Raw genomic sequence first — 24459 nt, 5'->3', positions numbered from 1 at the left:
AAAGGACGAAAAGATTCCTTCTTTATTTGGCAAGTACCATTTTTGTTATGTCACATCCACCCACCCCCTCCCCTATTAGAATGATTAGACTACGACCCAAGAGACCTCAGTTCAAATCCCAATTTGCCACAACAATGGGTTACTTTGGGCTAGCTAGTCTCCTCACCTTGCCTGCCTCACAGGGTTCTTGGGAGCAGTGATGTGGGGGCAGAAAATTTTTCAAAGCGATGCTTTTTCTGGCTCGCATATGTAAATATAGTCAGTTCATCTCTAGTTATTACAGCTGGTGCGCTGCAAATAAATCCTATGATGGACTAAATGTGCTACCATTATATATTTAAATTTGAATCAGAAAAAAAATCTTCTTTTGAATTTCCCCAGAGGACCCACATTTGCTGGTTGGGAAGATAAAAATAGAGGGGAGAAGGAACATGAAGGCTTGCCCTGAGCTCCTTAGAGAAAAGGCTGAATAATAACGCACTAAAACAAATGAATTCTAAGTATAAAAATCAAGTAGGTTCTCACAGGCTGTGGCTCAGAGACTCAGCTTGTTTGCGACTTTTTCCAGTTCTTTTTACTCATCCAAGCCCAGTTAGGATTTCTCTGTTGATTTCTAGAGAGACAAAAGAAGGCAGTGTGACACTGGAGAATATCCTCCTGAGAAAGAGGGTGCTTGTCAGAGGACAGCGTACTGTGGGCCTTCTGCAATGGGGACAGCGGCCTTCCCATTGGGACAGCCAGTTATGCAACAATCTCCGCTTTTCTCACAATTGAAATGTTGACCTGGGCCAACAATGCGTAGTGGTTAGAGTGTCAGACTAGGATCTGAGGGACTCAGCTTTGAATCCTGTCTCTGCCACAAATGCTGGCTGGGTGACTGTGGGCCAGTCGCACATTCTCAGCCTAACCCTCCTCACAGGGTGGTGGTTGGGAGGATAAAATAGAAGAGAGTGACGTAAAGCACTTTGGGCCCCTACTGGGGAGAAAGGCAGGGTATAAATGAAGAAATAAAATATTGACACACACACATTAAATTGCCAGGATCAAAGCCGATGGTGAGATTGGCACTCTGAACAGTTCCTCTGAGTGTGTGTGTGTGTGTGTGTGAGAGAGAGAGAGAGAGAGAGAGAGATGCACAACTGCGATGGACCCTACTGTTCTGCTTATCATCTGAACATTTTTGCTTCTCGTTTTGGCTTGATTAACACAATTCCGTTTGCCTTTCTTTCTTCATTATTCCTGTTTTCTGTAATAAATCTGATATATTTTATGTTATGCCCCCTATTACACTCAATCTGTTCATGTAAACATGGTTTTTGCATTTCCTTGCCTGTTTAGGGTTTCTGAATGTAAGGCACACTTGAATTCCCTCAACTACTCTAGGTCTCTTCTACAGACTTCCTCTAGGGTTTTATGTCTCATTTTTGTCCTTACATAATTTTATCCTTTTTTCCTTTGGAATCTCACAAATGATGCCCCTCTTTGCTTCTATTTATCACTAATGCTCCATTTCTGCCTTATTTTAGTCATGATAAAAAGCTGTCTATGAATATCTCCACCCTCTTTTTTTAAAAAACTCTCTAATCTTTCTGTCTCTCTCTCTCTCTGTGTATTAGCATAATCTTTCCTTCTGCGTTGTTTCCTCTTCTATATTCTTCTATTATTGGTATTTTTCTCTGTTTGACAATATACATTGAACTACCTCTTTAATTGCTTCTTTTAAAAAATTATGACAGCTATTCCCCCCCCCCCTCAGATTTCTCCCCGCTACCCCATCCTACCTGCTGGGGATAGTCTCCTCACAGGATTCTCAGCTTCTGCAGTCACAGGTTTATTTTACATTTTTATTTAATGACATATTTATTTATTGTCTGACCTGGAATGATTGCTGTTGCCCAGAATTAACATGGTTATCCAGCTGCCTGTGCCTGGTTTTCTCCATTCCCCCCCCCCCCAAATATACAATGCTTTCATCTTTGCCCCTTTTAGGATTTTTCTTCTACCCTGCCTATGATTCTTTTGTGCTGTCAAGTAGCTGGGTTTTTTCCCCCCTTTCAATACCCAAAATTGGCCAAAGTTTCAGTCTATCCTTTCTCTCACAAAGCCGGCCATTGTTCCAGAAAATTCGCTGCGGTATTTCAGACCAACTGTCATTTGTAAGCATTGCCAACTGTCTCATAGCTGCCAATTCCTACCCATCTCTTTCCATCCTGTTCTGAATTTTAACCCCTTCTAATGCTTCCTTCATGCACAGCTCTCCAGGAGGTCTTATGATCCCTTTTTGGCTCTCATTTTTAAGAGAATAAAATATTAGGCAGATCCCAAGTGCGTAGGAAGTCCATATTACTTCCCTGTTATCAATATTGAAGGTGGGAGATGGATTTGCTGTTAGAGAATTTTAAATAGAAAACGGTTTTATTTTATTTATCATATTTTATTTCCCTCAAAATATCTTACATCATTCTCTCCTCCATTTTATCCTCACAACAACCCTGTGCGGTAGGTTAGGCTGAGAGTGTGTGTCTAGCTCAAAGTCACCCAACAAACTTCTGTGGCAGAGTGGAGACTCGAACCTGGGTCTCTCTCATCCCAGTTCTCCATGCATCTGATGAAGAAAGCTATGGATCTCAAAAGCTTATGCTACAATAAAGTTGGTTAGTCTTAAAGGTGCTACTGGACTCTTTGCTATTTTGCTACTACAGACCAACACGGCTAACCCTTATGGATCCCAGTCTTTAATCACTTCACACGCTGCCTCTTAGGAAACTTTAGAAAGTGCCAACAAAGACCCCGAGCAAGCGATTCCTTGGACGGAATGGCATTTCTAGCATGGATTGTGATTTCTGCCTGTTCCCCAGTCTTTCTGCAGACCCTCCCCCATTTTGCCCCTCTGCCGTTCTCGAAAATCCAGTCCCCTCCCCCAATTCAGGGCCTCAGTAGATGTCACAGAGGGGGAGCAGGAAGGTCCCTTTCTTATTTATGGTGGCAATAATAATATGGGTGCAGTGTCTATTGATTCACCTTGACAGGCAACCTTAATGCATCTGGAATGATGGGGTGGATTTTTCACTGAAGACAAGGAAAAAAACCAAGAGTCTTACTAAAGACCAATAGATTTATTCAGCATAAGATTTTGTGGCATGAAGCTTTCGCAGATGCATGAAGTGTTGCCCACAGTCAGTAGATATGCAGGCATATAGGCATGAGTATAGAGGGGAGAAAAAATTATATGCAGGAAGCCAAAAGGCCAGAGAAATCAGAGAGCTCCAGCCCCCAAAAGGCAAAAGATGATGAAAAGGAACCTCCACAGCCGGAGGCAGCCAGCCTCTGAATACCAGCACTAGAAGGCAACATCCCAGGGAAGGCTGTTCATTTATCACCCGCCTAGACGGCACTGGGAGAAACAGGATACGGGACTAGATAGACCACTGGCCTGGGAACCTCTTGTGTTCAAACAGGGCTATTTTGCTAGCACACTTCCCTCTTGTTCTAGAAGTTATACGTTTAACAAGTAAAGCATATTTTTTCTTGCTTTGTCAGGTTACAAATCGTTAACCCAACATAGTAAATCTGGACTGAGAGAATCTAAATGCAAAAACACCTTCACTCTCAGGCTCTTCCTACTGCAGGGTAGAGCCTCTTGGTTTTCAGTTAAGAACCAACGTAAGGGTTAAAGCCAGAGAGTGGGTTCCTAGAAAGGCTTCATAATTAGCTACTCCGCAGTGAGTCCGGTTCCTAGAGAAGCTCCTTTGTGGGCTGCTCTCCTCCCCCCTCCCCCCTCAGGGGGACAAGACGGTCTTTGCTTCCAGGCTCTGGTGAGTGACAAGTGCTTTGGGGGTGCAGAAAAGCCTCTGGGGCTTCAATGGAGGATGGATGGGGGGGAAAGAAAGGGGAGACCCCATTTGGAGGGACACCCAGCCAGTGTACGGGGACAAAGGGCAAGAAGACATCTGCTGACTGGGAGGGGGAAATTGGGGCTCCTCCCCATTTTCCTTCATAGGAAGAAGGCCTGTGCAACTGAACCATTGTTGCAGATCACACAGATCTCTTTTCTTCTCTCTGCAAAGCCAGAAGATCATTACTGTTTGTTGCTGGAGACGTAAAAGAAATCTGGAGAGAAGAGTCGCCGTTTCAAATTGCCTTGAATGGATAGAGGGTGTGGGTGGGAGGGGAAGAAAAGGAGAAGCTGTCACGGAGGGGAGCCCAACAGAGGAGGAGACACCTGAGAGAGGGGTCCCTTGAGCCCCTCCCCAAACCAATCTATGTGTGTGGAAGTTTAGCTTTGAGATTTAGCATTTCCCTACCTTTCCAACAGGGAGAAGATATGAATGTTACCTGGAATCACCCACTTTCATTGTAATTCCTAATCAGAGAGTGGAAAGTTCCACACAGAACTTGTGGAATTGCAGGGCTTAGTAGCCATGCTAATCTTGAGGTAGCCCTTTCTGTAACGATTATGGCAGAAGAACAGGGTGGTTTTTGGACCCTATTGGAGGCTGCAGTGAAGCATGAATGGAAGGTGGAAAAGGAAGACATGAGTCGCCCAGATGTAGGCAGAAGGCAAGATCTAGAGGTTGGAAGCAATGAGAAATTCCGGGAAAGAGCCCTGCAGACATTTCTGGGAGAGGACGCCCCCAGCTCTGATATCCCACGCCAGAATTTCAGGCAGTTTCGCTACGAGGAGGTGGAGGGGCCCCGAGAGGTTTGCAACCGACTCCATGATCTTTGCTGTCGGTGGCTGAAGCCAGAACAAAGCACCAAGAATCAGATCCTGGACCTGATAATTCTCGAGCAGTTCTTGGCTGTCCTGCCCTCAGAGATGGAGAGTTGGGTCAGGGAATGTGGGCCGGGGACCAGTTCCCAGGCAGTGGCCCTGGCTGAAGGTTTCCTGCTGAGCCAGGCGGAGGCCAAGAAGCAGTCAGAGCAGGTGAGAGGCTTTGACCCCCCTAGTTAAAGGGACTGGGAATGTTTCTGGAGGGATCTGAAAATTCCACACCACTGGGGCAGCTTTTTCTTCTGTCAGAGTATGGAATGCTCCACTGCCCCCAAAGTTTTGCCTGACTCATTCCTTTTCTCCATTCTGGGGTCTTCTTTGCTTTTTCAGGTTCAAGGGGCACTTGCAGGGGTTGCCTTGGATTTCCCAAAGGCAGAAGTGGCTGCATCAGACATTGGAGAGAGCAGGACGGCTCATGAGGGTAACCAAAGTGCCATCCAGAAAAGTAAGGATAATTGAGTCATTTTTCTGCTTGCCTCTCTGTACAATCTCTCCCAAACCCAACGTCATCTTTTATGATTCCAGTGGGTAGCCGTGTTGGTCTGCAATAGAAGAGCAAGATTCAAGTCCAGTAGCACCTTAAAGACCAATAAGATTTCCAAGGTATGAGCTTTTGGAAGTCAAACTTCCCTTTTTCAGATAAAAGTATTTAAAATAAGGGTGTAAAGTATAATAATTCAGCAATTAGCTTAATAGAGCAGGGGTGTGAGAAGCAGAAAAACAGCATCTGTAGTGAGAGAAGAATCCAATGTCCCTATTAAGACCTGAGGAGTTACTTTGAATACCCCTCTCACCTTCTGGCTTGATAAAAATCCTACATAATCCCACTTCTAAATGTATCTGAAGAAGGGAGTTTTGATTCTTGAAAGTTCATACCCTTGTTGATCTTGAAGGCGCTATTGGACTAGAATCTTGCTCTTTTATGTTCCTTTGAGTCTGTAAGATGGAGAGACCTGTCTCCAACCTCTCCTACATGTTAAATTGTGAAGACTTGGTCCTGAGTACAGAGGCAAAAAAAAAAATCCTTCCTTCAAATAGGAACTGTTTGGAAAGGATTGAAATTGCCTACAATTTGTTTGTTTGTTTATAGTCCTTTCTCGGTGAAATTTGAGGTGGCTTACAAACTATAAAAAGCAATACAATACACATCTATAAAAAGCAATGCAATAAAAATATAAAACATACAATAAACATTGCAGTAAAAACTAGATTCCATAATTAGAAAATAATGCAAACAACACTTGGTATGAAATATGATATAAAATGAAGAATCAAATAATAAATTACAAACATCACAATACAGTACCGTGAGAACAAGAGAATATGCGCAATTAAAAGCACTATAAACGACAAGCCTGTTTCCTGTATAAAAGCATCTTCCTGAACAGTTCCGTTATGTGACAAGTCTATTCCCTTTATATTTTAATGCATTTGGGGAAATATTCGTTGCAGCTTAATTTGTTCTGCATTTGGCCTTGTTTTTACTTACCTCGCACAATTGATGTGTTAAAATAAAATAGAAAACACTGTATTCCACTAAACTCCTTGGAGAGAGGTGAAAGCTTTGGAGATTTTTTCATTAAGAAAAAAAATTAGTACAGGGATCCGAGAAAGATTTTTAAAATTATGCATACTTTGGATAAAGTTGATGGGCAAAAATTTACTTACCCTTGGAGACCAGGGTTACCTGTAAAATCGATTGCTGGTTAATACAGTACAGACAATGCTGTGTACAGTGAAATGCTTTTCTTAGTTCAGGATGCAGGTCCATTCACTCATGTGCCTAAGCCTTAAATCACAGTGATAAATGGATCTGGCTCCAGAACTATATGGAATTCATAGCAATGAGCAATAGTGCTGGCCAGTAGGCTAGCTGGCTTTAGGAAAGCCAAAACAAAATTCTGGAGGAAAGTTCAGTCCAAGACTATTTGGCATGATGGATCCTCCCATGTTTTAGCTCTGAAAACGGAGGGCAAGTCCCTGAAGGCCTTCTGTCTCTGTTATGGGTTTCCTGGAGTCATTTGGCAGGAAAAATACTGGAGTGGGTGGCTCTTTGGGTCGGATCCAGAAGGATACCTCCTCTGTCCTTCGCTATGGCCAGGGGCCAAAATGAAGAGATGTTTTTCACAAAAAGAACTGAAATACAACAAGGAAACCACAACAGATGTTCCGTCAATATTTTGTGTGCATGGCAGGTGGTGAAGTGATGCCAGCAACACACCCTCGCTCATCTGTTTATAAACCTGTGGACCGAATTACAAGGCAACCAGATCAGGTAGGAGAACAGAGTGTAGTGCCCAGCTTGGATGCTTGTGTCTTTCCCCTACAAAGCATGCCACTCTTTCTCTTTTCTTCTGTCGAAAGGTCGATACCGCTTGTGATGACCCTTCAGTAACTTTCCTTTAACTGCCTTTTGAGTTTGTGCTAAGAAGAGAAGGACTGCGACACCATCTTTAAGGAGAAAATGTCTTCTTCTTCCAGGGTCCAGTGTCGTTTGAGGAGGTGGCCGTGGGTTTCTCCGAGGAGGAGTGGGCCCTGCTGGATCCAAGCCAAAGAGCCCTGCACAGGGAAGTTATGGTGGAGAATTATGGGATCGTGGCTTCTTTGGGTAAGTCTCCTTCAACTGGCATAACTGCTGAAGAACTGGATGTGGGCAGGATAAGCTGGAGGTGCTGTTGGTTGGCAGGAGAGGTCAGCTAGAGTGAGGGATCCAGCCCATTTTTAATAGTTAGCCTCAAGGTTACCATGGCAGAAGTCCACATGACTGGATCGGCTATGCCAGTGTTTCCCAACCAGGGTTCTGCAGGAGTTCCTATCAAAGGAGTTCCACAAAAAATTGACCACTTGTGCAAAAATAAAGAAGGGACAGCAAATGGTGCAAAGAAAGAATTCTTTAACATTAAGTAACACCTACACGTCCCGCCTCCACTTTGTCAGGGGGATCTACCACTAAAACAATGTAAGAATAGCAATTAATATAACATTTATATTATATTATTATAACATGTTGTTAGATCCCCTGACGAGGTTGAGGCGAAACAGTTTCTTTCCTTACATCATTTGCTGTTCCTTCTTCGTTTTGTCTTGGTGCAGAACCCGTTCTTTTCCAAAAATATCACACTGAAAGTAAATAGGGATGTGCGATTCAGTATATCCGGTTTTAAAAATACCTGAAAAGTAATTATTCAGTATCATTCAAGTATATTTTTTATTATTTATTGTTTTTTAATTTATAGTTCATCTTTCTCACTGAGATCCATTACATACGGCAAGTGAATACAATATAATCAGGGCCGGTGCAGGATGGCTGGGGTGGCGCGCGGAAGCTGCTCCGTGCTCCACATGCCGCCCCAGCAGCAGCTTGCGGCTTCTGCGCCTGGCTGGGGTGTGTGGGGGCGGAGGAGCACGCAGCCCCATGCCACCGCCGCCGCCACATGCCCCAGCCAGGTGCAGAAGCCGCGAGCCACTGCTGGGGTGGCGCGCAGAGGCTGCTCCGTGCTCCACACGCTGCCCCAGCACCGGCTCACAGCTTCTGCGCCCAGCTGGGGCATGTGGCGGTGGCGGCACGGGGCTGGCTGGCTGCAGCAGCAGCTGCAGCCCAGTCACGCCAGCTCAGCTGCGTGCTCCTCCGCCCCCCGACACTCCCTCCAGCGCCTCTCCAGTGCCCTTGCTCCCGAGGCCACCGCCTACCTGGCCTCAATGGGCGTGCCAGGCCTGAATATAATGAATAGCTTGGACATTCACAAAGCAAAAATACAATATGATCAACAGTTAGGACATTCAATGAAGACAGATACAATATGGTATCGTAGTCACAAATTTGAAAACTAGCAGAAAGCCAAACACATAGATGAAACCTTTCTGAAATAAAATATAAGTAATCCACATGACATCTTTAGCAACATCTAACTGTCCAGTAGGAGCATATGTACATCAGCAGACAGGACCCAATAGCCTAGCCTATAGTCCCTGACCCTTACCAACGTACCTCTTTGCCCTATTTCATATGACACAGTGCTACAATCTGAGTAGAAAGCCGTCCTGAACAACTGAGTCTTGCACAGTGTACAGAAAGTCAGAAGAGTGGGAGCTTTCCTGACCTCCTTGGGCAGGTCCTTCCACAAGGTGGAGGCTACCACAGAGAAAGCACGTCTACAGGCCATCATTTTTTTTTCTAGCTTGTATTCATTGGTACCTTGGGATTTGAAAAATGAATTCAGGAGTTCCTCCATGGAACAAGGTTGGGAAACACTGGGCAAAGCCAAGGAAAATGCAGGTGAAAGCAAGTGGGGTTTTTATTCCAACTGAATGAGCTTGCTTGTCCAGTATTAAAACTGGGTCATATATAACCCAGAGGATCTTAACTAAGTCAGCAAGGGTCAGCTGAACTCCATCAATTGCTGGGAGCACAGTATCCTTCAGGATCTCAGCCTTCCCAACCAACATCGCCTCCATTGTGTCAGGATTCAATTCAAACTTTCTCAATTTTAGCCATTTAACTGCAACAGCCTAACGTTGGATTAGGACCAAAGGAATGGAGAGCTGAGTGCCTTCAGCATACTGATGACGTCCGAATGCACACCTACTCGTGATCTCTTCTCAGGGCAGAGCCCTTGTCTACATTCAAACAAAGGGCATCAGCTAAAGCCACCAGCATCATCTCTGTCCCATAGCCGAAAAGAGTCCAGGGCAGCTGTCTCATCTGGGAAGGCCTGGGGCTGTTCTGCAACTAGTTTCTCAGTTACGTTACCCAGAAAGGACCGGTTGGAGACGGAGTGATAGTTAAGCACCAGACTGTTCTCCAGTGATTTTGTTAAAATAATGGACAAATAACCTCCTCCCTCAGCAGTTGAGGAAGAATACCCTGAATCAGTGATAGGTTTATAACAGACACCAGGGGCTCCCAAATGTGGTCCTTACACGATGCCATTGACCTGGATGGACAAGGCTCAGGAGCTCAAGGGGTGACTTACATGCAGCCCCCACACAATTTGGTGTTGCTCCTCGATCCAGCCTCTTCCTGGTGGCAGAGCTGGCCCGGAGTGCCCCTTTTCCTGCCCTGTATTCATGTCCTTGTCGCATTCAAGCTAGTGAGCATAAAGCACTGTAGGTGGGACTGCCTTTGAAGAGCTTTGAGGAGAGCAACAGCGAGAGACTCTGTGGTCTGAGACACTCAAAATAGGGAAGGGGAGAGCCAGATTTGAATCCCCACTCTGCTGTGAGTTACCTTGGGGCAGGCGCTCCCTCTCAGCCTAGCCTACCTCACAGGGCTGTCATTGTGAAAATAACCTTTTCCACATGGAGAGGATTTCCTGAGGTTTCCCCATTTCTGATTAGGCTGCCCATTCAACACAGTAACTACAGGGTTTCCACATTGTGAGTTTCCCCACATTTCCCTGCCCTTGTCCTCCCCTTAGCTGTTCTTTCCCACACCACAGAAAAGCAAGAATCTAGTAATGCCTTAAACTACCCAGACATTTTTAAAAGATCTGTTGTAATACTCAGCAATGCTGATTGGGAGATCACGAGAGGGAAGGCAGGAAGGGTTCGGGTTTAGTTCTCGTGGTCCTTTCTTAACATGCCCAGGGTAAGGCCAATCACCACTTTGGGGTCAGGCAGCAATTTTCCACAGGCCAGCTTGGCTAGGGATCCTGACGGTGTTTTGCCATCTTCTGGGCATGGAGCAAGGGTCACTGGGGGTGTTTGTGGGGGAGGTAGTTGTGTACAGTTGTGTACAGTTGTTTCCTGTATTGTGTAGGGGTTGGACTAGATGATCCTAGAGGTCCCTTCCAACCCTGATTCTATGATTCTCCTCATTCCAGCTTTCACTTTAAAAAAAAATGTAATCCACTAGCCTTTTATAAAGGGAAAGGTCAGGTTGCGTATTTCTTATAACTGCACAGCGAAAAGGACCAGAGACTTACTTTTTTCTAAAATAAAAGCCAGAAACTAGGAGACAGTGACAATAGATGGATATAATGCTATAGCAGTCAAGCAATTCCCACTGTTTTTTTAAAAGCCCTCTGGTGGAGTGGTAGAATGGTTGTGCAGAACTGAGGCAGTAAAAATGGTGCCAGTGTGGGTGGGACTGGGAAAGATCTCAACCATCCCACCGTACAAAACAGCCACCTGATTTTACAGAAATCTTTCCAAAAAGTTCATATTACAGCAGGTTTTGGGAAGACCACAGTAAAGCCGGGGGAAAGCTGGCAAGTGCATGAAAACCCCACGATGCTGTGGGGAACCATATGCATCCAGGGCAGGGGGGAGGTTCCCCAATAACATGCAACTTGGGGCAGTTAAAGTCATCTGTGTGTACTCTTGAGGCTAAACATCACCCACTCAGGGGGAAAAGCTGGGGACTATTTGTTGACTGTGAAAATCAACCCCTTTGGCTCCAGGTACGTATGTATTTGCCGTTAAGCCTTAGTGACTTATGGTGGCCCCAGCAAGGAGCTTTCAAGACAAGTGAGACAGAAGTGGCTTGCCATCGCCTTCCTCTGCAAAACCTTCCATGGTGGTCTCCCATCCAAAAAGAAACCTTGCTTAGCTTCTGAGTTCTGAAGAGATCAGTTTACACCATGCTGTCTTCCTTCCCCTTTGGCTCCAAGCCGCAGGGGAAATCCAGTAACAGTCTTTACTGAATACATGAGGCTGGTCCATCTAGGCTGCTTCTAAACAGAGGATTTGCTCCAGTTGGACATCTAAACCACAACAATGGTTGTTGTGGATTTTCCGGGCTGTATAGCCGTGGTCTTGGCATTGTAGTTCCTGACGTTTCGCCAGCAGCTGTGGCTGGCATCTTCAGAGGTGTAGCACCAAAAGACAGAGATCTCTCAGTGTCACAGTGTGGAAAAGATGTTGGCAGGTCATTTATATCTACTCAGGAGGGGTGGGGTTGGGCTGAGTCATCCTGTAAGAGTTTCCCAGGGTTTGGAATGCTAATGGAGGGAGGCTTCACTGTATCCTGAGGAGGTTCTTTTGCATCTGGATTGGTGCATGATGTGCTAATCTTCTCTGCAGGGCTATTGTCGGGTATAGAGTGTTTTGTTAGCCTGGTGTTTTTCAGGACTGCTTATGCTTATGAATTTCAGCAAAAGACAGTAGAGACCCCCTCACCTCTGTAGGAGTATACCATATACCCTGCAGCTGTGGACAAGTTTACATCAGGACCACAAAGCATAGCATCCAGACAAGAATAAAAGAACATGAAAGGCACTGCAGACTTGGCCATCCTGAAAAATCAGGAGTGGCTGAACATAGCCTAACTCAAACAGGACACAGTATCCTATTCCAGGACACTAAAATACTTGACAACACTTCCAACTTACTTTGTCAGACTGCACAGGGAAGCCATTGAAATTCATAAGCATAAGCACAATTTCAACAGGAAAGAAGAGACTTTAAGAATGAATAGAGCATGGTTTCCAGTCCTGAAAAACACCAGGCGAACAAAACACTCTATATCCGACAATAGCCCTGCAGAGAAGATTAGCACATCAAGCACCAATCCAGATGCAAAAGAACCTCCTCAGGATACAGTGAAGCCTCCCTCCATTAGCATTCCACACCCTGGGAAACTCTTACAGGATGACTCAGCCCAACCCCACCCCTCCTGAGTAGATATAAATGACCTGCCAACCTCTTTTCCACACTGTGACACTGAGAGATCTCTGTCTTTTGGTGCTACACCTCTGAAGATGCCAGCCACAGCTGCTGGCGAAACGTCAGGAACTACAATGCCAAGACCACGGCTATACAGCCTGGAAAATCCACAACAACCATTGTTCTCTGGCCGTGAAAGCCTTCGACAATATATTAAACCACAGCAAGTTTGTTTTTTTATGGAGTATCCACATAACATCATCCCCTAATTGTCCGGTTTCTGTGTTTTCCACCCACTTTGCCAGTGTTTCCCAAACCTGGTTTGGTATGATCTTTTTAGAAAAATCACAGTCAGACCCAGTCTGTATGCCATGTGGATGGGAAAGTGAGCGTTTTGCAGATCAAGCCTATTACCAACACCTCCTTGCCCCAGACTCCATCCCCCACTTACCAGAAGGCTTTTTTATTAATCAGCAATTTATATATCACTATAGCATTATATCATTATAGCATTGTAACATTTTAATAATATATCTGCTACTACCTCTGAATTTCTGAGATTTTGGAAGAGTTAGTAGATACATCATTACAGTGCTATAGTGATATAACAATTGCTGATTTAACTCACACACGCACTTCTGCCAAGCCCTCCAGCGGCAGGTGGGTTGGCAGTCTTGGGAGGCAGAGACAAGGAAAGTGCAGAGAAAAGTGTCACGTGGACTCTCCTTTGCCACTGCCAATACCTCTACATTTGCAAGGGCAATGAACACTACACAGAGAATTGCCCCCATTTGGAAGCAAGCCCTAGCCTAGAGTGGTCTCCTCTGGTTGGCAAGGCCTCTTTGTAATCTTAACTCTTTGCAGAGAGCCTTCACAGGCAAAGCTGGGAAATTAACACTGAGCTGAACCCAAAACTGACTGCTTCAAATCTAGCATCCCATACACTGCCCCCCATTGGCTGTCTGTTAATGGGAATGGGGAGAAGCTATTTAATGGTGGTGGAAAGTGTCATCAAATGGCAGCCAACTTATGATAACCCCTGCTGAGGTTTTCAAGGCAAGAGGCATTCAGAGGTGGTATGCCATTGCCGCCTCTGTGTAGTGACCCTGGACACCCTGGGTGGTCTCACATCCAAGTATTAACCAGGACTTAACTTTTGACAAGACTGGCCTAGTTTGGGCCATCCAAGTCCAGGCAAGCTATTTTATACTTGGTGAACTCCACCTCCCCACTTATGTCTGGAGACTTTTTATAGCATATCATGGAGTCTATGTTGAAGACATTTTCTCTTGTTTGGATAAGCAGCTCATTCAAGTTGTTCCTTGATTTCATTTTACCATCTAGATCTTAAGAGCTTTTCCCCTCTCATTTTGTTTCAACAGGTGGTGGTTGGAAGACTGAGGGTGAGAAAGACCTATCTGGAGTGCCAGGGGGAAGGGGCAGATCTGGAGCAGGAAAGCAGAGACGGAAAACTGAGATAAATACAGTTGCTGGCTCATTTCCTTCTCAGCATAGTGACTTCCAGGAAACTCCAGGCCAAGGCAAGAAAGATGAAAGCCCAAAAAGACACAAGTGTCCTCTGTGTGAGAAAAGCTTCACCTATAAATCAAGACTTAATCGTCACTGGCGAGTCCACACTGGGGAGAAGCCTTATAAATGCTTGGAGTGTGGGAAGAGCTTGTGCAGCAATGCAAGGCTTCAGACACATCAAAGAATCCACACGGGGGAGAAGCCATTTAAATGTTCTGAGTGCGGAAAGAGTTTCAGTGAGAAGTCAGACCTCAGAAAACATCAGAAACGGCATGCAGGAGGAGAGCTGTATATGTTGTTGGAGTCTGGAAAGCGCTTTGCTTGGCGCAAATCCATGATTTTCCATCCAAGAAAGCGCAAAATCAAAGAGCCATTTAAGTGCTTGGAATGCGGAAAGTGCTTCAGTACAAATTCGACCTTTGTCAGACATCAGCGAATCCATACAGGGGAGAAACCGTATAAATGTCTTGTGTGTGGAAAGAACTTCACTCGGAACACACACCTTGCATCACATCAAAGAATGCATACAGGGGAGGTCTATAAATGTTCAGAGTGTGGGAAGAGCTTTGCTTGGCGAGCATCACTGCGTTTGCATCAGAGAATCCACACAGGGGAGGACTATAAATGCTTGGAGTGTGGAAAGAGTTTCAGCCTGAAGTCAGTCCTTAGAGGACACCAACGGATGCACACAGGAGAGAAGCCCTATAAATGCTTGGATTGTGGGAAAATCTTCACTTGGAACACAACCCTGATTAACCATCGAAGAATGCACAGAGATGGGAAGCCATTTAAGTGCTTGGAATGTGGAAAGAGCTGCAGTACAGGATCTGACCTTAGAAGACATCAAAGAATGCACACAGGCAAGAAGCCCTATAAGTGCTTGGAATGTGGCAAGTGCTTCAGCTGGAAATCATACCTGACTGCGCATCAGAGAATTCACACAGGGGAGAAACCATATAAATGCCTGCTGTGCGGAAAGAACTTCACTCGGAAAACACATCTTAATTCGCATCAAAGAATGCACACAGGGGAGAAACCGTATAAATGTTTAAAGTGTGGAAAGAGCTTTGCCTGGAGTACATCCCTGAGTTTACATCAAAAAATCCACACAGGGGAGAACTACCAGTGCTTGGAGTGTGGAAAGAGCTTCCGGCTGAGGTCAGTCCTTAGGGAACATCAAAGGAGGCACACAGGAGAGAAGCCATATAAATGCTATGAGTGTGGGAAAAGCTTCTCTTCGAACAAAAATCTGGTTTACCATCAAAGAATTCATACAGGTGAGAAGCCGTTTAAGTGCCTGGAATGTGGAAAGGGCTGCAGTACAGGATCAGCCCTTAGGAGACATCAACAAATCCACACTGGCGAGAAGCCCTATAAATGTTTTGAGTGCGGGAAAAGCTTCACTTGGAACAAAACTCTGATTTACCATCAGAGAGTACACACTGGTGAGAAGCCATTTAAGTGCCTGGAATGTGGCAAAAACTTCAGCTGGAAATCATACCTGACTGCGCATCAAAGAATTCACACAGGGGAGAAACCATATGAATGCCTGGTATGTGGAAAGAACTTCACTCGGAACATGCATCTTAAATCGCATCAAAGAATGCACACTGGGGAGAAACCATATAAATGCTCAGAGTGTGGAAAGAGCTTTGCTTGGGGCACATCCCTGAGTTCACATCGCCGAATCCATACAGGGGCAGACTATCAGTGCTTAGAGTGTGGGAAGAGTTTCAGTCTGAAGTCAGTATTCAAAGGACATCAAAGAATCCATACTGGGGAGGAACCGTATAAATGCTTGGAGTGCGGAAAGAGCTTGAGCACAAGCTCAGCCCTCACTAGACATCAAAGAGTGCACACAGGGGAGAAGCCGTTTAAATGCCTGGTGTGTGGAAAGAACTTCACTCGGAATATACACCTTAAATCACATCAGATTATGCACACAGGGGAGAAACCTTATAAATGCTCTGATTGTGGAAAAAGTTTTGCTTGGAGTTCATCCCTGAGTTCACATCAGAAAATCCACACTGAGGAGAATCTCATGATTCCTAAAACCTCCCACGGGGTGGAAGGCATTTCAGATGTAGTGGAAATCATCATATAAAAAACCCAACAAAAGCAGTTAAAGTTTTTCTAAGCAGTCAAAACTTAATTGCCATGACTGAGGAGGAGGGGGGGAGGAGTCCACTGCTAGTTTCCCTCAATTGTAAGGTGTCTCTCTAAAAGAAAAGACTCTCTGTTCTAAGTTAGAAACAAATAGATCTTGTGGGGTGAATGAGAGAAAGTTACAACAGCAACATGCCAGTTCACCAGACATGGATTTTGATAAGATCTATGCTGTTTTTAGGTAACAGAAATGAGAGCATGTGAGACATCACACACTAAAGAGATATTACAAAACTGGAGTGTATATCCTGTTAGAGAGTTTACCCTTAGCTAGTAGATTGTCAAGAATGAGAATTTTTTATATATATATTTGCCTAATCTTCAAATTTTGATAAAAATTCTCAAAAATGTGTCTTGTGTGACTCATTCCAGCTTCATTTTAATATTGGACAGGATTGATAAATTGTTTGGGAAGAGTTTTGTTTGTTTACTTCTTAATTTGGTTCTTAATTTCCTTGCAGCTTCATCGTAGCAGCTTTTTCTCTGTCCTTGAATTGACTTTAACTTGTTCAGTCCTCCACAGGTGTTGAGGCATACTTAGTCTGCATCGTGCATTTAAGTTTCCCTCTTGCTTAATTTTCAAAGCCATATTTTTCTGCATAAAAGGATTCCCATTGTCTATCTGCTTGTGTTGCTTTGGGGCCTGGATACAGCAATGAGTTTTCTTTCCTTGATTTAATGATGTCCTATTCTCTGCTATAAATCTAGCTGTTGGTTTAAAAAGACAGCATTTTCTCGATGCTTTGTGGAAATCATGTAGTTCTCTGCCATGCAAATTAGCTAGTTCTAAAATAGAAGTTTTATAGAAAAGAGACTTTAAGTGGCATCTCAAATGACAAGTTCTTGGTGTGCCAAAAATATAGACTCCTAGAGAATGATTGGCTCTCTTTTTCCATCTCAAGGAAAGCCTCTAAACTGAGAACAAGTATAACATGGTGGGAAAAAGGCAGAGCTGTAAACCAGGATTTCCCGGTTTCAATTTCACTTCAGCTATGCACTCATTTGCCATGGGAAAACTACCCTCTGTTGTCCTTAGACATCTCCCACATCTGTTGTATGGGGAGGATAATACTGGCCTACCTTACAGGGCTGTTGTAAGGATTATGGTATATATGAGGAGCTTTGAAAGCACTATATAAATGGTAAATATTGCTATTACAGTGTATTCTTTCAGACCTTGAATTGAGGGCATGTTTGGTTCTCTTCTTGGTGTTAGCTCTGTGTGATGTTTTATTAAACAATGTTGTCATGTTTTCTACTTGTTCATCATCATTATATCTAATTCTGGGCTATGGATCCTTAAATCTACAGATAAGGGCCATGAATGGGTAGATATTTCCACAAACCTGAGAAAAGACCTAAGTTTGCTAAAACCCCCTGAAATCTTAAAAAAAGGTGGGGTAGTTAAGCCCTCCCTCCCCAAATAATAGAAGCATCACCTGTAGCTTCAAAAATGAATGCCCGCTGAGATTCAGTGGCCATGTTGGGGGTTGCTAGGTAACCACAACAATATTGCCAACCTTTAAGCCTTGGTTTCTGTCAATGAAAGGCGGGGGAAGGGTCTGGGCCCTTTCCAAAGCTGTTTGGTCTCCCTGTCCATGCTGACCTTGAGGGAGGAGAGCAAAGAATCTCTAACTGGTAGCCACCTCTGAAGGTAGGAGCACACTAAAGAGGGCCTCTGCAAACAATCTTAACTGCTGGGTAGACTGGATGGAAAAGTGAACAGCCCTTTCATGTGCTGGGGTGAGCCCCAGCTAGGTGGGGATGCAGAAGAGGGCCTTTTCAGTTGTGACCTGGCCTGAACTTCAGTGAGCTTCAGTTGTTCATTTCCAGACTGGCTTTGCAAGAGGGGCAGGCAGTTGAGATGTTGGCTGCCTGATCTGGAATGGAAGTCTATGTGCACGTCTTCTGGATGGAATTATTTAGGATGGACCAAAAGGAGGGCATCTTTACAAGTAGATCGTGGAATGCTCTGCCAGTGGAGAGAGCGATGGCTGCAAGCATTTGCAAGCTTTAAAGGGGGACCCGTGGAGGAGAGCAGTCCATCAATGACTACTAGCCATGGTGCTGGACAAGAAGAGCTTGGGCAACAAAAGAATGTCTGCATTATTCTATGCAGATGATATGATAATTATTTCATTAAGTGGGACTAAAGAGAACTTTGAGAACATTTTTTTGAGTACTGCCCTGAAAAGGAAATGTTTATATTGATAAAACTAAAATCATTTCCTTTGGATCTACCTGTCATCCACTATAGAGTTGGATGATAGGGAAAATAGAGAAATATAAAAGTGAACAAGTTTGGTCATATAAATATTGGGGGGGGGGAGTTGATACAAACATTATGCTGTAAATTGCATGTTAAATCAACTGTAGCAAAGGATAAAAGGGAAATTGGAGCAATAGCAAAATTCTGTTTCATGGCAGGTGTGCTGTATATCCCTGCTGCTGTTCGATTTACTACTAAGATTGTAAACCAGATTTTATACACAACACCAGTCTGGTTACAAATGCTTGCTTCTTTCATTGAATTAATCCAATCTAGATCTTTGAGAACAATTCTCAAAGTATCTGAGACATGCACTACCTATGGCTTTCAAATTAGAAGCTGGTCTTTGGTGACATAAATCTGGTTTAGCTAGCAGCTTTGAGATGTAGGATCTTGCTTCTGTTCATGAGAGATCAGAGTCATTTTCTTTACAGCCTAATGGCAGGTACTTCAAGTTCAACTTTGCTTAACCATGTAGACAGGAAGCTGATCTCTCTTGAATTTTCCTGCTCCTTTTACAATCCGTGGGGCTAAGTAAAGCTACTCTACTGTCATCTCCATCTTCAAGAAGGGGGAAAAGGAGGCTCCTGTTGTGTAAAAGCAGCCTCTAGGGGACAGCTTTCTGCTTTGCATGTCTTCAGTCTTGGCCCTTCAGGGCTTCTGCAGCAAACTGGTGGTTGCTGAGGGTGGGCTGAGAGGCTGACTAAAATGTAGGCTGAGCCAGAGTGAGAGCTGAATAAAAACCTGTTTCTTGTGTATAAAGCTGGCATGTCCTGGTGTTCAAGATACAACACTACCGACCTGTCAGCTTGGCATCCATACCTGGAAAGGTTTTAGAACAAATCCAACAGTCAGTCCTTGAGCATTTAGAAAAGAAGGCTTTGATTACTAAAAGCCTGCGTGGGTCCCTCAAGAACAAGTCATGTTAGACTATCCCTATCTCTTTTTTTAATAAGAGTTCTACTCCTTTGGTGGATCAGGGGAATGCTGTGAACAGAGTTTCTTGGGACTCCAGTAAGGCTTTTAATGAGATTCCACATGATATGCTTGTTGACAAGTTGGTAAAATGTAGTTCGGATGCGGCTACTGTTTGGTGGATTTGTCATTGGTTGACAGATCGTGCCCCAAGAGTGCTTGTATGGGCCCTCATCCTCTTGGAGATGAGTAAGAAGCGGAGGGCCTCGGGGATCTGTCCTGGGCCCCGTGTTGTTTAACATCTTTTTAAATGACTTGGATGAAGGAATAGAGGGGATGCTCATTAAAATTTACAGACGATACTAGATTGGGAGGGGCAGCTAATACAGCAGAAGATTCAGGATGATCTTGGCAGGCTGGGCTAAAACAAACAAAATGAATTTCAACGGAGATAAATGTCAAGTTCTGCATTTAAGCAGAAAAAAATTAAATGCATCGTTCTAGAATGGATGAGGCTTGTCTTGGCAGTAGTATATGAAAAGGATCGAGGGGCCTTAGTAGACATGAGTCAGCAGTGAGGACTGGCAGCTAAGAAGGAGATGCAGTTTGGGGTTGCATCAACACACGTCTGCTGTCCCGATCACGTGGAGTAACGGTGTCCCTTTGCTCTGCGTAGACCTCATTTTGAGTATTGTGTTCCATTTGGAGCACCACCGTTCAAGAAGGCTGTTGACAAGCCAGCATGTGTCCGAAGGAGGCTAAAAAGATGGTCTGGGGTCTGGAGACCAAGTCCTGTGAGGACAGGTTGAAGGAGCTGGGTATGTTTAGCCTGGAGAGGAGACGATTGAGAGGTGATATGATAGCCCTCTTCAACTATTTGAAGGGCTGGTTGTTGGGGGTTTTCCGGGCTGTATTGCCGTGGTCTTGGCATTGTAGTTCCTGACGTTTCGCCAGCAGCTGTGGCTGGCATCTTCAGAGGTGTAGCACCAAAAAGACAGAGATCTCTCAGTGTCACTTTGGTGCTACACTTTGGTGCTGTCAGTGTCTTTTTGGTGCTACACCTCTGAAGATGCCAGCCACAGCTGCTGGCGAAACGTCAGGAACTACAATGCCAAGACCACGGCAATACAGCCCGGAAAACCCCCAACAACCATCGTTCTCCGGCCGTGAAAGCCTTCGACAATATTTGAAGGGCTGTCACATACAGGAAGGAGCGGAGTTGTTTTCTGTTGCCCCAGAGGGCTGGACCAGAACCAGTGGGTTAAAACAAGAGGTTAAAATAAAAGCAAGAGTTTTCAGCTAAACATTAGGAAGAACGATGTATTGTCGAAGGCTTTCACGGCCGGAGAACGATGGTTGTTGGGGGTTTTCCGGGCTGTATTGCCGTGGTCTTGGCATTGTAGTTCCTAGGAAGAACCTCCTGACAGTCAGAGCAGTTCCTCAGTGGAACAGGCTTCCTCGGGAAGTGGTGGCTTTCCTCCGTTGGAGGATTTTAAGCAGAGACTAGATGGCCATCTGTCCGCAATGCTGATTCTGTTTCGTTTCTGCTTCTGTATGGCTTGTGGCTATAATTTAGCGACTGTGGCTCAACAGCCATTCTTCAGTTTGGTACTAAGATGACTTTGAGGAACAAGACGTTGATTTTCTCTGTTTCCCTCTTCCCTCCTCCCTCCCCTCTGGGTAGGGAAGTCTCCTTCCTCTCCTCCTTTCTCCTCCAGCCAGAGAGGGATCTCAGCAAAGGGTTTTTCAGGCCCCCAGGAGGACATCTGGGTCTCCTCCCCAGAGCCCTGGAAGGGGCTTTTCCTTTTCCCACCTGCCCAGAAGGGGCCCCCAGCCCTCCAGCCCAGGCAACTAACAGCTCTTCTAGGAAGGGGAGAAAAGCTGTGGTTGTGATGCTCCTCCACACAGGTGGCCCATTGCCCAGGGGCAAGCCATGAGATGTGGTGGCTCATGCTGCCTTCCCTCCAGAACTCCCTTCACTTCTGACAGCCAGCTGCTGGAAAGTTGGATTTGTTTCAGAGAGTTCTCTGTGACCAATCATTTCACTTCATTTATTACATTTATAGACTGACCTCCCTGCAAGCAGGCTCAGGATATTAAAACAGATAACTATAGTTTATATTGGAATAATAAAACCACAACCATATCAATAAATTATGATCACAAAGAGGCGTCTATAGAAAAGAGTCCAGTAGCACCTTTAAGACTAACCAGCTTTACTGTAGCATAAGCTTTCGAGAACCATAGTTCTCTTCATCAGATCTGACGAAGAGAGCAGTGGTTCTCGAAAGCTTATGCTACAGTAAAGTTGGTTAGTCTTAAAGGTGCTACTGGACTCTTTTCTATTTTGCTACTACACACTAACATGGCTAACTCCTCTGGATCATAGAGGCGTCTACTATCAAATCCAGATAAAGGGCTGGGTAAAGCCGTAAAGAGCAGCTGGCAAAATAAATTCATAACCAGGGCAGGGTGGTGAGAAACGGGCAGTTGGGACTAATTGCCTCAGCCATAGGCCCAGCAGAACAGCTCCATTGCACAGGCCCTGTGGAAATGCAACAGATCTTGCAGGGACCGGATCTCAACCAGAAGAGCATTCCACCAGGCTGGTGCCAGGGCTGAGAAAGCTCTGGTCCTGGTCAAGGCCAGGCAAACGTCCCTTGGGCCGGGGACCAGCAGCAGCTGCTTGTCCGCCAAGTGCAAGGCCCTCCAAGGGACATATGGGGAGAGATGGTCCCGTTAGTATGCTGGTCCCAGTCCATAAAGGGCTTTAAATGTCAAAACCAAAACCTTGAACCAGACAGTTGAGATGCTCAAAGCAGTTGCTGCAGCAGAAAAGCTGACATGATCTGGGAGGTAGAGGGTTGAAGTTCCTCTTCAGACACCGATTCCCCTTTGGCATGCCTTTCACTGCAATAGGGGGATGACTCATATGGGCCTACCTTTCAGGGCTGATGTTAGAAACTCTGACCGGGAAGCACCTGAATGCTCACCAGCCCCTCACATGTTCTGGGTACCATTGGACCAGTCACACCCTCTCACCCTAAGCTACCACAGAAGGTTGTGAGCATAAAACGGAAAACATGTACGCCGCTTTAGATTCCCCCTGGATAGAAAGGTGGAGTATAAACCAAGCAAATCAATCAATGAATAATGACTGACTGAACCGTGATCTAGAATGCCTCAAAGCCTCTGCACTGAATTGGAATGGAGGAAGAGACGGGAGGTGCAGCAGCAGGAGACATCAGGACCTGCTGCAAGCAAGCCGGGGACGCGAAGGGGGGGGGGGACAGCACAGCAGAAGTAGAAACCAAGCTTCACCCTTCCCTGCCCACGGGAGGGGACAGCGGCCCCCTCTGTGTAGAGAGAGGGCACCCAGAAGTGCCTGGGAAAGCCCAGAGTCGAGGGGTCCCTGAGATACCCATCAACACGATCTTTCCAGGGGACAGCCAGTTCCTGCCAAGCCCAGAGCTTCTAGCGGCCCAAAGCCAAGGCAGGCGCCCAAATAGAGCAAGAGGAGGCTGCCAGACCCGCTTCTCACCTTCTTGCTGTCTCCTAGGCTTCAATGACACACGGCAAGGTAGTGTGGGGGAGAAAATAAAATCCCCCCCTGCCCACAAAAGACCAAACGAAGCAGCAGGCAGCTCCTTTTTTTTTTTTTTTGAAAAATTTTTATTGGGTTAGAATCCATTATTTCCACATTTACATTCAATTTTCCCCAATTTTTTCATCTCTAACCCCCTCCCTTCCCCCCCCCTTTTTGTTGACTTCCAACAGCTTTCCAACCCTTTGTCCCCTTTCCCTTACTTTTATTAGCTTCCTCTATCTAAAACAAATATATATTCTCCATTATTCTAAGCAGTACATCCTTAACTATTTTTAACATTATATGCCCAAACTGTAAGCCTTTGTTTCCATCTTAGATAAACAATTTATCCCAATTTTTCAATTTCAGGTATTTCTATATATCATAAACCATATAGATCATACATTCGTTTATATCAAACAATTTGACTTATTCTCTATATATATTACTCATTCTATCTTTTTATAATAGTTCTATATATCTATCCTCACGTAGTCAATCAATTTGACCCATCTATATCTTCAGACATTCAGTTTGGTACAAAACTTATCAGAAAAAAAAGAAAATATTGTTAATCGCTCCTTATATTTAGTCCTTATAATTAATTATTTTCTCTATGTTCTGTTTGTTAACCTATATATATCTATATATATGTCAATCTATTAATCTGACTGCTTATTAATTCACATTTATCTCTTCTCCCCCCGGTAAAGTCTCCCCCCTCTACTTCAATACTTCAGTAGTTCTCAAACTGCCACAGTTTTCCTCCCACCTCCCATTTCTTCTCCAGGTATTGTTTCAGCTTCTCCCAGTCTGTGTTGAACTGCCCTGAGTCCAGATCTCTCAGTTTTCTTGTCATCTTGTCCATTTCAGCCATATACAGCAATTTGTAAGTCCAATCTTCAATAGTTGGCACTTCTTGTACTTTCCATTTTTGCGCATACAAAAGTCTAGCTGCTGCTGTCATATAAAATATCAACGTCCTGTGTTGGGCTGGAATTCCCTCCATTCCCAAGTTCAGTAGCAGGAGTTCTGGGTTCTTATTAATTTGAAATTGTAAAATTTCACTCATTTCTCTTATTATTTCCCCCCAGTACTGCCTGGCTACCTCACACGACCACCACATATGATAGAGGGAGCCCTCATGCTTCTTACATTTCCAGCATTTATTAGAAGTATTCAAATTCCCTAGCGCAATCTTCTTTGGTGTCATGTACCAACGATAGATCATTTTATAAATGTTCTCTTTGATATTAATACATGTCGTTGTCTTCATTGTAGTTTTCCACAAGTATTCCCATGCCTCCATTGTTATTTCTTTATTAAAGTTTATAGCCCATTTCACCATTTGTGTTTTAACTATCTCATCCTCGGTATACCACTTCAACAGTACTTGGTATACCTTGGATATTCTTTTCTTATCTTCTTTAAGAAGGGTCTGCTCTAGTTCCGAATTCTCTATTCGTATACCTCCCTTTACAGAGTCCGAATTATATAAGTCTCTGATCTGTCTATACTGGAACCAATCGTAGTTAGGTGATAGTTCCTCTTGTGTCTTTATTCTAAGTTTGGATGCTTCAGTTTTAGTTATTTCTTTATACGTTAAACATTGTT

At 44.6% G+C, this 24459-nt stretch overlaps 1 protein-coding gene across 2 annotated transcripts in view; it reads left to right on the top strand.

The window, feature by feature from the left end:
- LOC129328668 (zinc finger protein 420-like) overlaps positions 1–17318 on the top strand; it is a 29185-nt gene extending 11867 nt beyond the window's left edge. Inside the window, exons 1-6 of one of the 2 annotated variants that reach the window (XM_054977886.1) lie at positions 3779–3815; positions 4316–4927; positions 5105–5219; positions 6970–7049; positions 7256–7382; positions 13762–17318. In XM_054977886.1, the coding sequence (XP_054833861.1) occupies positions 4457–4927; positions 5105–5219; positions 6970–7049; positions 7256–7382; positions 13762–16013 (3045 nt within the window). In that variant the 5' untranslated portion in view covers positions 3779–3815; positions 4316–4456 and the 3' untranslated portion in view covers positions 16014–17318. Of the gene's footprint in view, positions 1–3778; positions 3816–4315; positions 4928–5104; positions 5220–6969; positions 7050–7255; positions 7383–13761 lie in introns of those variants that run through there. The other variant, XM_054977887.1, reaches the window with a different exon arrangement.
- Positions 17319–24459: the final 7141 nt, after the last annotated feature.

The sequence above is a fragment of the Eublepharis macularius genome, chromosome 4 (assembly GCF_028583425.1).
Source record: "Eublepharis macularius isolate TG4126 chromosome 4, MPM_Emac_v1.0, whole genome shotgun sequence".
Classification (NCBI taxonomy): domain Eukaryota; kingdom Metazoa; phylum Chordata; class Lepidosauria; order Squamata; family Eublepharidae; genus Eublepharis; species Eublepharis macularius.
Note: the sequence above shows the minus strand (reverse complement) of the source record. Positions and strands in the feature narration are given on the sequence as shown.